The sequence below is a fragment of the Lissotriton vulgaris genome, chromosome 9, assembly GCF_964263255.1.
Source record: "Lissotriton vulgaris chromosome 9, aLisVul1.2, whole genome shotgun sequence".
In the NCBI taxonomy this organism is placed as follows: Eukaryota; Metazoa; Chordata; class Amphibia; order Caudata; family Salamandridae; genus Lissotriton; species Lissotriton vulgaris.
In genome coordinates, this window is record NC_141697.1 from 1,097,737,307 (window position 1) to 1,097,749,834 (window position 12,528).

The 12,528-nt window shown below is 40.2% G+C and overlaps 1 protein-coding gene across 7 annotated transcripts in view; it reads right to left on the minus strand.

The window, feature by feature from the left end:
* Window positions 1-12,528, minus strand: part of CADPS (calcium dependent secretion activator) — a 1,556,059-nt gene that overhangs the window by 12,222 nt on the left and 1,531,309 nt on the right. For all 7 annotated transcript variants that reach the window (XM_086939080.1, XM_086939079.1, XM_086939076.1 and 4 more), the window contains one exon: window positions 11,246-11,350. In XM_086939080.1, the coding sequence (XP_086795206.1) occupies window positions 11,246-11,350 (105 nt within the window). The remainder of the gene's footprint in view (window positions 1-11,245; window positions 11,351-12,528) is intronic.

Consider the following 12,528-nt stretch of genomic DNA (forward strand, 5'->3'; position numbering starts at 1 on the left):
AACAGCCCCCTTCATTCTCTGTTCTTTTAAGTCATTCACATTTTTGCTCAGCCCATTGTGGGCCAAAGGGTCAGTCCACTTCAGTCCACTTCAGCCACTGGCTACCGATACAGAGGGTGACAGCGTTTTGCCTGTTCACCAGCAGCACATCCACACACAAAGTGGATCCCTAAAGCACCTGGTTGATGAGGACTCAGCTGCTTCGCCCAAAAAAAGGACAAAATAAAACTAAAACATTGACAAAACCAAACAACTGGCAACAATGCCAGGGCGGTTGACTTTACCAATGCTTGTTTACTTCATGAACCCAACAGGTAAGAAACATTTCTCTAATACTGGTCCTTGCACAGACACAAGCAAAATTGGACAGTGCACAGTCCAATCCAGAACATCTATACTATGGTCAAAAAGGGAAAATTCTCTGGCTCAATTGAGCACAGTTTATATTTGCTATGAATTTTAATATCAACAAAGTATTTTTTCAAATCAATGAGTGATCTATATGCAGATTACTGAATAGCGTATATGATGTTCCACTCCATATCATATGGATTTTAGTATGAAATACATTCGCGCACATCCTTACTTGGTCCATCTGGAAGCTCAAATTTGATATATTGGGCCACAGCATTATGCTTCTATAAAGAGTGATCCACATAGCTAGCATATGCCAAACCATTATCTTTCCCTAATCTGTTCCTAGCGACATACCTACTCTCCCAAGCACACTGGTACTTGAACTGATCAGGATTAGGTCATTACGAGGTTTGTATTGCTTTATTTTATAGTGAAGTAACTCAGTTAGTTGGTGTCAACGAAGACATTCTTTAAACGGAATACTTCATTATGCACTATTTGACTTCCGAATACTAAAAAAAAAAAAGGTTTTGTTTACACTGGACAGATGTTTAAAATATAATGCATAAATATCCTATGAATTAAATTGCTGCTATCTAGTTATTCGTAGTTGCACAGAGCGGAACCCATGTAAATAATTATGCCCCTCTATAGTCAGTATGTAAATTATCCATATTCACAGCAGGAGATCAGATTTAGGAAGTCACGTTTGAAAAACAGTGTCTTCGCTGGAATACAGCCTAAAGGAGTTATTTACAAATCTTTTCAAGTGCAAATTGTGCCAAAAGAAGTGCAAAAACAACCATTGCTCATGTAAAAGAAAATACAGATAAGAATGCTTAGTGTTAATGGAGTGGGGATTTTTACTGGTTCCCCATTCCCAATATTGAGGTGCACACATTTAAGGCTAGCGAATTCATCAAAAGAAAACACTCAGTTTTCTTTCTTTGATTGGGAGTAACGGTAAAATTAACCATACCCTTTTTGTATAAAAAAGCATGTGGTTAGAAAATAAAGGATATGGAAATTGATTAACAAAACGTATGTGGTAAAATGCATGCCTTAAAATAAGTAAAGGCAGAGGTGATAAATCGGTCCAAGGTAGCTACTAAACAGGACTGTGTATTTCGGAATTACTAGGTACTATAGTATAGCATTAGCCATCTGCCAAGACTTATACCACTTTTTAGAGGCCCTGAACCCAACTTAACAAACGATATAGCTGGAGACAAAGGGCTATTTGAAAATACCGCTCATCGAGTGTAGAATTTTCTAAATTAAAAAAGAGAAGAAGGAATATAAACATTGGAATGTGGAAGCAAGTGCCTCTTTGTAGGGTGCAAAGAAGGGCACCTTTTCAGTGAGAGTTAAAGGGAAAAGAGGTATTAAATTATCTTGTAAATATAATTTGACTTGAAACAATCAAATCTGCAATCATTTTAAGCTTTATATTTATATCTTTGTGGAATTTGGGACATTGGGTGCTGTGTGCTTAATTCATCCATAGCAGCTTAACAAGGTAAAATGAAAGACATTTCACAACTTTGTCCCAACTCTGCCTGGAAACCCCTATGCTCATTTCACATTCATTGATAGTCTACTGAAAGACATCTGTGGTAAACTGACCAAGGATTGTCAAAGCAAATAGGTGCAGATCAAGTGTCTTTGCATTACTCTATTTTTTCCCGGATGTTGTATCCATGCATAGTCTGCTATCCTGGAATGGATATATTTTATATATACAGGTTAAGAAAAAGCATTCTAGGATGGCCATCGTGCATGTGCAAGCATGTGCATGTGTATGTATACACAAACATGTGTATGCACTCCTGGCAGTCATCCCAGAATGTTTTTCCATGAATGCAAACAAGTGCATGCATAGGCCTGCATGGATGGCCATTATGGAATGGTTTAAAAATCATTCAAAGATGTCCGGCTGCCGTTACAGCAGTCAGAGCACCAGCAGTCAGAATTATCGGTGCCCAACCTTGCAGAAGAGGCTATTGGCAGCTCCGCATTCTCCAGACCCCTGGGATTGTCAGAAATGGAACCCCTCGTAGTGTCACTGGGAAGAAGCAATACATTTTCATTACATGTAGCTATGAATACTCCTCTTGTTGGTGCAGCAATGCAGGGGATATTATCCGGACCTTGGCTAAAGAATCCAATGGGCTCTTGAGATCTGGGGGAGAGGGGATTTTATTCCCCGGCAGACCAATCTGAACTCTCTACCTCAAGCCAGGGCTTACGGAGGAAGAATCAGGGTCAGAGCATTCTCTTGTTGTGAGGGACCATGAAATAATTACCACTCAAAAACATAAGATTAGATCTAAAACAAGTGGTCAACAGCTAGACAGTGATGGGAAAACAGCCTGCAGTCTCAAATGCGACTACTCTGCTACCAGACAGGTCAACAATGAGGAGATAGGCAATCAAATTACATCTCAGACTGATCTTATTCATCCGAAAGTCCTGCTCTAAATAGGTCTTGTATAAGCCACACTTAAGCAGATGCAAGGGGAAGCCCAACAAAAAAATTGCAGAGCACACCAGGCCACAAAACAACTACAAGGGTCAATACAGAAAGTGAGCAAAATCTGCTCGGAAATGAGAGAAAGGGGGCCCACGTCAAGGAACAGACAGTATCCCTGGAAGGAGAAGTTAAGAAACTACAGATAAAAAAAGAGCTTCAGGACAAACAGGTAGCGAACGTAATGAGGAAGCTTGAAGACTTCTAGAATCTGCAATGCCAAAATATTCTCAGATTCTTGGGGATAGTAGAGAACATTGAGGGCAACGATATGAGAACCTTTATTGGAGGCCTTCTAAAGGGTGCTTTCCCTGAATTATCACACTGGAATTGGGATGTCAAGGTACAGCGAGCACATCGTTTCCCCTTGACTCAAAAGAAGAACAATGCGGCAGGGCAATCTGAACTTCCTAGGGCAGTTCTGGTCTTCTTTGGGAATTTTCTCCTTCATCAGGCTTTATCAGACAAAGCAAGGCCAGATGCTAAACGCTCTTTTGATGGCCATACCTTTTTTGTACAACCGGATTTCTGCCACACTACCGTAGAAAGGAGATGGAGACTATGCCAGCTAATATAATCATTCCATACACTAGGCTGTGAAGTGTATCTAGTAAACCCAGTGCAATTTAAGGTTATATGCAATGGAAGGGTGCGGATGTTAACATCAGAAATTAAGGCCAAATATTTCTTGAGGGAGCTTCAGGAAAGAAAGAAGGTGCCACTCCAAAAAGACAGGAACAGAATGGGCCTTAACGTTCTGAGTGTGCACAAGCGAGTGGGACTATGGTCACAACGATATTGAGAAGAGTGGGGTGATGGGGCTAGAAAGGATAAGGATAGTTACACCCCTTGGTCATGATATTTGTTCTAAATCTTTTTTAATCAATGTGGGGGGCTTTGTTGACCATTATTTTGCTTAGGGGTATCTCGAGACGGGAGGAGCAGGCGGCATCACGTAGGTCAATGTTGACCTATTTGCTAGCATATGGGGGGAGGGGGTGGTCGAGGTGGGGAGAGGAAAGGGGGAAGTGGGATGAGGGGAAGGGCTGGGTAGGGGAGGTTTTTGGGGGTTGGAAAGGGAGGGGGTAAAAAGGGTATATGACGTGTACCACGAAAATTGGAAATGTAAAGTGAAGATGGTTATTTCCGTAGGAAACTGGGTTATTACACTATGTGTGTTGGTTATGTCTACAGTAAGGTCACATATAGGCAATCGATGATGAGCATTCAAATTGCAATGGTAAATAGCTGTGGTCTGAATGATCGTAGCAAGATTAAAAAAGTAGCAAAGTATCTAAAAATACTTCAAGATGATATTGTATGTCTGCAAGAGGCTCACATGGAGGGCACAAGGAGTAAACTAGTAAAACAGCTGTGGGATAAACTTACTATTAATACCACATAGGGAGCCAGGACGAGAGGGGTTGCTATTTTATCTCGGAGGAAAGACATAATATTTAAGAAATCTCAGGTGGTTAAGCTGGGTGTTAGCCGAGTGTTTCTACTACAAACATACCTTCAGTGTACGGGTCTACTGGTGATGACCCTACTACAAACATACCTTCAGTGTACGGATCTACTGGTGATGACCCTGAGGTTTTGGAGTTTTTTAATGCTGAGCTAGCATTATGGCCATCACCAAGTACACTATTTGGGGACCTGAATATTAACCGTTTGTGTGGGGGCAAAGCGTGGTAAATGTAAAGGTCGGAAAAGCTAGGTTTACAGAGCCCTTCTATCATTAACTCAGATAAAGGGCTAATAGACAAATGGCCTCTGCTGAAACCCAATGACTCCGGGAGCATGTATTTCTCTGCTCTACACAAAGTAGTAGCATGTTCAGATTATATTTTTAGCTTGCGGAAATTGGTCCCTTGCTGCAAAAAAGAAAAATACCCCTGAGTTACGATGGGCAATAACCCCCTGGTATTGACCGGCAATTTTATAGAGGTGGAAAGGAAAGAGATAAACTGGACTTTAGAGAGAGGTTTGTTGAAGGATCCGAGAAACAGTTGGATTAAGAAGTTTTTTTAAATCAATAGGAATAGCGCAAGTAGTGGAGTGGTCTGGGACGAGTTCAAGGCAGGGGTAAAGGGGAAACACTTAGCTAGAACATGCTATATCGGAAGAATGAACTTGGGCAGATAAAAACCTTATATGAAGGTTTAGCAGGCATTGAAGAAGAGCTGATAAGAGCTATAGCTTTGGGCATACCCATAGAAAACATAACGTAAAACTCACCTTAACCAATGCTGAAATTGGGGATATCCCAGCCTCCAAGACAGCCGTGAAATTTTTGGTATGGCGACAGGGGTGCTATGAGTTCAGTGAACATGCCGGACATGTGCTGGCAGTATGTTCAAGGCAAAAAAGGGTGATGGGAGACATCCGTGAGATCAAAGATGAAGGGGGGATCTAGTGACAGACTCTTCAGGCATACAGGAGGAATTTATAAATACTATAGGAAATTACACCAGGAGGAACAGAATGTTGAACAAAACTCAATCAGAGAATATCTTGGAGGTGTTCAATTAGAACAATTCACTTCTGATGATGCAGAAACTTTGGAGTCTTGCTTTTCAAAGGAAGAATTATATAGTGCACTGAATTACCTCCCTTCTGGCAAGGCAGTGGGACCTGACCAAATTCCTCTTGAGTTCTATAAAACCTTTCTCACTGTCTTAGGGCCCGGTCTGATTAAAACACTTAGAAAGGCTCAGATAGGGAACTCTGTTCCAGAGTCTCGGGCTCAGGTTATGTTTGTAGTCTTTTTTTAAAAAGGCAAGCCTCCTCGGGAAGCAGGCTCTTACTGACCCATTACCCTCATGAACAGCGATGTGAAAATATTCTCTGGGGCAATAGCATCATGACTAAGCTTAATTGTTGGTAAGGTGATTCACCCTCGACAGCATGGGTTTATACCTGACAGAGGTACTACAGAACATATCCAAAGGGTGATAACGCTGTTTGATGCAGTAGCTGTCTTTGGAGACCCTATGGCATTGATTCTATTAGACGCCGAGTAGGAGTTTGATAGGGTCTTTTGGGATTATCTATGGGGCGCCATCGAGCGATATGGTATAAGAAAGGGCTTTAGTAACACAATTTGGGGCTTATATTGGACCCCAGCGGCCCGATTAAGAGTTAATGGAGGGCACACAGATCCGATATGGATAACAAGGGGGACTAGGCAGGGGTGCCTGTGTTCCCCCTTTCTCTTTGCACTACCGACCCCCTGATCCGTAGAATTGATGAAAACAGAAGCATCAAACTTTTGAGATTTCAGGAACGAGAAACCAAAATCCTCGCATATGCCGATGATCTGGCAGTTGTCACACCTGGTTCCAAGTAGCACTTGTATTAATAGGGGAGGAAGCCCTGACATTCCGGAAGATCTCAGGGTATTTGCTCACCCAGCAAAAAAAACAGATAGGTATAAATGACTTAATTGATCTGGAGGATCAACAGGTGACCCATGCAGCCACCTATTTAAGGATAAATGTAAACTCAGAGCTTGATCAAAAAGTAGAGGTAAACATAGCTCCAGCTATATAGAAAGAAAAAAAGGACTTGGACAGGCTTCACAATCTCCATCTTTCTATTGTCGGCCCATGCAATATAATTAAAATGATCTTTTTGCCCAAGTTTTCATATCTCTTTACGGCCATATGCCTGGCATTTGAAAATCATTGGTTTAAGGGGTTGGAGAATATGTTTAATAGATTTATCTAGGCACATGGGAAGACTAGGAGAGCATGAAAAATGTTAACACTAAAACAAGAGAGAGAGGAGGAGGGGGGTGCCTAATCTTAGACTTTAATATTAGGCTGCAGCTTTACAATACATGTGGGGGTTGATGAAAGGGAAGGCAAAAGACTGGTGGAGTCAAATTGGGTCACCAAACGTTTATGAACTACTACTCAGAAATTAGGCCCAAGGTTGCTTTCTGAAATATAGCGAACTCAACTATTACAAAAAAAGTCAGATTTAAAACTTCATCAACAGCTTTTCAGTTATGGTTCACCTTTAAAAGAAAAATGGGACTTTGTAGAATGAAATTCTACACTCAACTTTTTAGGAACACATTGTACCCAGGAATTTTTCAGGATAATATTATGGCAAGATGGGAGGATGCGGGTATTTGGTTGGTAGGGGATCTTATGGATTCAAATGGGTTTCAGCCATTTAGTGATATCTAAACTAAATTTGGAATTCATAGGAAAGGTTTATTTTAAGTACCTGCAAATACAAAACTATTTAACTAAGAAAAAAGGAGGGATAAAAGGATTCAATAAAAATAGGGTCATGGAGGTGGTTAGGGGCAACACAGGCTGTACCATTAGGAACATGTATTCAAAACTATCCTAGTACAGCCAAGACTCCCTTGAAAAGCAAGGAGCAAAGTGGGAACAAAAACTACTAGGTATAGATCATGGTAGCTTTTTAGACTCCATGGAACTTGGAAGGAAGTTTTTGTGCTCGGCAGGACTACAAGCACAACAATACAAAATGTTGTTAGCATTATACTACACCCCGGCAAGAATAGCTCCATGGGGGGGGGGCTAGTTGGGATCATCTGCCCCCGCTGTAGCAGTAAGGAAGCCAATCAAGTACATATGTTCGCAATGTGCCCCAGGTTAGAAATTCTGAGAAGGGAAATAGAAATGTTTCTAGACCAATCGCTGAAAACAAAGGTAAGTCTTACTGCAGAACTAATGCTACTAGGGGTTAGTAATAATGAAATACCGGGGGAACATCAATATTTCCTATTTCTGGGTATTGTAGTGGTCAGAATTTGTATATCATCGGAATGGCAGGAGCCTCTGACTCCTACTTTTCAGCAATGGTTAGGGAGGCTATTAGCTATCTTCAATTTAGAAAAGGGGGTGTATGAAAAAAAGGGCCGAAAAGCAAAACAACTAGGGAAATATATCTGGGCCTCGATTTATAGATGGAAGGAGGAAATATGCGGTCCTCGATCGTAGCTGATAATTTAGCAATGAATGTAGGTATAAAGGTGTATTTTTTAACCCAATATGATGATAAGATGCTCTTTGCTTTTCACATTTCTTATCAATATTTTATTATGCTATATTGTATATTTATTGCCTCCATCTATGGAAAAACCTCGTGAATATAATTAATGTTGGTGATGAAATAAAAATATTTAAATTAGAAAAAAAGGAAAGTCCTGACATCATTAGTGGAAAGATCCAACTTATCCAGACAAAATACAGTGAGACCTTAATGCTCCATGGTCATGTCAAACACAAGAATAAGGAGAAAAGTCATTGAATCAAGAGAAAGTAACTGGGACTTAATAAAGTGCTATGAGCAAGGAGCAAATCCAAAGCCCACACTAAATTTAGATTGGCTTCATAGGTCTTTTGCCTACCCATCTGTAGGTGAGAACTGAAAATTAAGTCAGCTAATGATAAGGAAATGGAAAGGAACTGGCCTGGATGCATTACTAGCTTTACTAACATGTGCAATAGAATGAGAGAGATTCATGCTTTCTTTGACGGGGGGTTGCATGTCAGATACAAAAGCTCTACAGCCAAGCACATTTTCCTAGGCAAGTATTGGATGCTCGTGCTTAAATCAATTTAAGTAGACTGTCTCAACCTGCCCAACACGGGGGGGGGGGGAGGGGTGGGGAGTTGGAAGGTGAAATATAGCTCTGTACTCCAGGCAGAACTCTCAACTTCCCACTAGATTTTAGGATATACATTTTTTACCAAATGTTGTAAACAACCAGAAAATCTGCACTTTGTTGTGATTAGAAAAAGTCTTTTTCCACTGTACCTTGACTCTTCCTATACACCGTTCTTAAATTCTTAAAATAAGTCCTGCACTGCTTGCTTACCCAGGGAGTCAAGTGTTATATAGAGAAAGCCGCAATGTATTACAAAGTTAGCAAATTTAAACACTTAGCTCGATGGCTTTAAGAGATGCCAGTGGCCCTAAAAGGACTTGCTCTGAGAACACAGCCTGACACCGTCTGGTGCAGCACTTCACCCATGCCTAATGTCACTGGATTCTTGCCACTCTGCGAGTCTGAGAGTCAACTCGGTCAAGAAAAAAATGTCTCCTTTTATTAGACATATGTGGGTTTACACCCCTATTCTGCGCCACTTCACAATATCCAGCAGCAATGCCATCTGTACTAAGAATATCAAAGGGATAGCACCACTGGTATAAACGGTACCTTCCAAAGAAGAAATCAAGCTGAAAGCACATAACTAACCAGGAAAGGATGCTCTTCTTCCAGGTCTCCTTCTACCATATTGGAAAAAAGCAAAACATCTTGAAATCATAGTTAAGCCCTCACGGTTCCCTGAAGCCATAGCTGCTGTAGGCTACGTGCAGGTTGCAGGATCCACTTGCTGAATGGCAATATGACCACTCATCCTCTCCCACCTCTTGTGTGTCATCATAGTCCTCGCACCTTCTGGCGGGCAGGTGGCGCGGTAAACGGGACTTCCGCCCCCCCCCCCTGCCATTCACATTCTTGCTGAAGACTCTACAGGGATGGTAGGAGCTGGTTTTATGTACGTCATTCGCTTATTCTTGGTCACTTCAGCTGCATCTACGAGGGCTCCTGCTGATGCACAGCTCTTGCCATCATGGATGTGCAGGAGAAGGGTCACACAGGCCGCACGCCCTCCCGCGAGCCACCTCCATGACATATTCTCTACATAAGTGAAATCAGCTAAATTATATTAATCATAATTGTGCAGCCTTTTTGATGGTAAAATGTGGAATATATGAGATAAACAAACACACAGGTTAACATCTAATTACATGAGAGCTAGTTGATATATGCAGGAGTTTAATAAATCAAAATCTTGTGGAGCAGTGCTTATATACACAATACACAAACACAAAAACATACACACTAGATTTTAGGTAATCCTCTGTTTCAGTTATTAATGTTATCTTAATTTCGCACAAATATCAATGGAACCTCAAGCCATCAAGTGTTTGATCTGCCTTATCTTTTTTTGTTTTTTGCCTTCTAAGTTCTCACGGTTCTAGCATCTCTAACTTTTGGTGGAATTAATCGGTCGAATTTCTCTTTGTAAAATTGATACATTTTACGACTGCAGTAATTAAAAGAAATTCCTTTTCTAAAATTAAATACAGAAGAAAATGTATAATGAATTAAACAGCAAATTCAGACATACTGTGTTGGTGGCAACTGTAAACATATATATAGAATAACATGTATTACATTTCCTAGGTAGTGTACTTGCTGTTTCTATAATCTAGTATACACATTTTAAAAGTATTATAAAAGCACCAAATTATAAGTTTAAATGATCACAAACTTGTTTAGCTCCCTACTGCGTATCACGCAAAGCCCTGTGATTTCACACTGAAATAATTATCATTAGCCCAAGACACGCGCACACAGGGATACAAATGTCCTTTTAGGGTATGTTATCTCGCCTTTGTGATCTCTTCTAGCTCTCTGTATTCACCCATTGTAAAATGTACTACTTCAATTAACTACGAGAACAATATTGATTTGCATTTCTATAATGATCACAGAACAGATTTAAATATAAGTAGCTTGGAGGGGAAAAACAGCAATCATCAACATGCTGCTTCGTTTTCTTTCACATGGAAACATGCTATTTAATAAAAGAACAAGGTTTTCCTAAAAAGACAGAGCATTTAGAAGTTATATATTTGGATCTGGTGATATGTCAATATCACAACACACATTTGTAGGGCTTTATATCAGAATATCAAAGTTAAAATTATCAAATTACAAAATATTGACTCCAGGAAATCGATGACAATTAAGTAGTGAAGGTGAGGGTATAAAAATATGTAGAGATTTAATATACTTAATTCCCCATCTACGTACTTTGGCAATATATATTTTGTAAAGGTACATAAATGTGGAGTAAAGAATAGCAAATCTATATTTACCTATATATAATTAATTTGACAATTTTGTGGTAGTTAATATTCTGGAATTTATGGTTTTCCGGTTAACATTAAAACTAATAGTCTATTAGAGCACCCATCTGTAGCAAAAAGGTAGCTAGTGCAAAAACTTCACTTAATATACGAACAATATATGCATGATGAGTGTTGTGCAATAACAATAAGCCTTAGGGTGTCAACTTGGCGGGCATTAAAACATATTTAGTTTCCTCCTCTTTGTTAATATACTTATGTGGTGTACTACAGTCTCCCTCTCACCCAATCTCTTCTATTAGTTTATCTTGAGCACTGTTTTTTGTGGACAGTCCAATCAAAAACACACTATATAAGTACCCATTGTTTCTAATGATGATATATTTGAGAGACAGCATATGTAAACTGTGAAGAAAGAAGTATTACCTTAACTACCCTAATGAGGGTTTTTAATTGATAGATGTGTAGCTGCAGGTCCATCCGATCCGTCAGCCAGGTGCACACGACATTCATCGAGCTGGTGTACCATTGCTGAAACAGAGACAAAAGTTCTCCAGCAAGCAAGTCGTAACAAAATGCATGCAACAAGCACATCACATGGTGGATGCCACATGGACTCAGGAGAGGCAGCTACCAACCTATGCTATTGCAACCAACTACTGCTTTCATGTTGTTGAGTGACACATATCTTTTGAAAACACCTATTTTATGTAGTCTGGTCAACCTCCTCCATCCACAGCCTTTTCAGTCAACTTTTACCCAGTATCACCACGGCCAGTGACATCAATGTCAGGCTAACCGGCTTGCATTGTTTTTAATTCCTACCAATGCCATGGTCTTGGCGTACCACCATCAGGTTAAAAAAATAGCATACTCATGTAGTATTATAGCAGGAAGCCATTTTATACCCATTGCCAATGGAAACCACTCTCAGACCTCGCTTGCCACCCAATGGCTGTACTGAGTGGAATTACCGTACAGGATCTTACTATCAGTTTGCAAATTTGGGGAGCTTGTCATATTAAGCACTTGTGGCTGTAAAATGATTGTAAATAGCAACCTTAATAAAACCAACGCAACATTTTTTCAGTGCTGCAAATCAACCGGCAAACAAGAACGCTTGACCTCTCTTGGCAACAGTATATGAGATTATTTTATCCCAAAATAACAAGAGAAAATGAAGAGGCAGCCACAAATGAGCTCACTTCAAGCTGTTGGAAATCATACTTCCCCTTCAGGCGGCAGCGTTTTGCCTCTTGTCTGTGAAAAATGCTCGAAGCTGTGTCATTGCAGACTGCCACCCCTGCGGAGCAGGAAGTCTCTGGTGTGCCGAGATTTTTAAATACTGTTCATATATTCATAAGAGAAATATGAACAGTGCTAGAAAGCGTCAGCACTAAACATCGCGAGCTGCACTAGACTGCGTTAATTTGAGCAGCAGTAATTAAATCGCTGGAATAAAATGAGGAGGCATTTTGCACAGTAGGTAGAATTCAGAGACAATGAATAATGCACTTAAAACATGCACACACACGAGACATCTGCCGCACAGTCGGCACATGAAAAAGCAGCTGATGTGTAAGTGAATATATAGAATTGATGTATCAATATGTAACAGACGCAGACATTGTTTTGTATATTTATGTATGTTGTAAGCCACTAAACATTATAAAAAAAACTACCAAAAATCTCTCTGTGACCAAATTCTC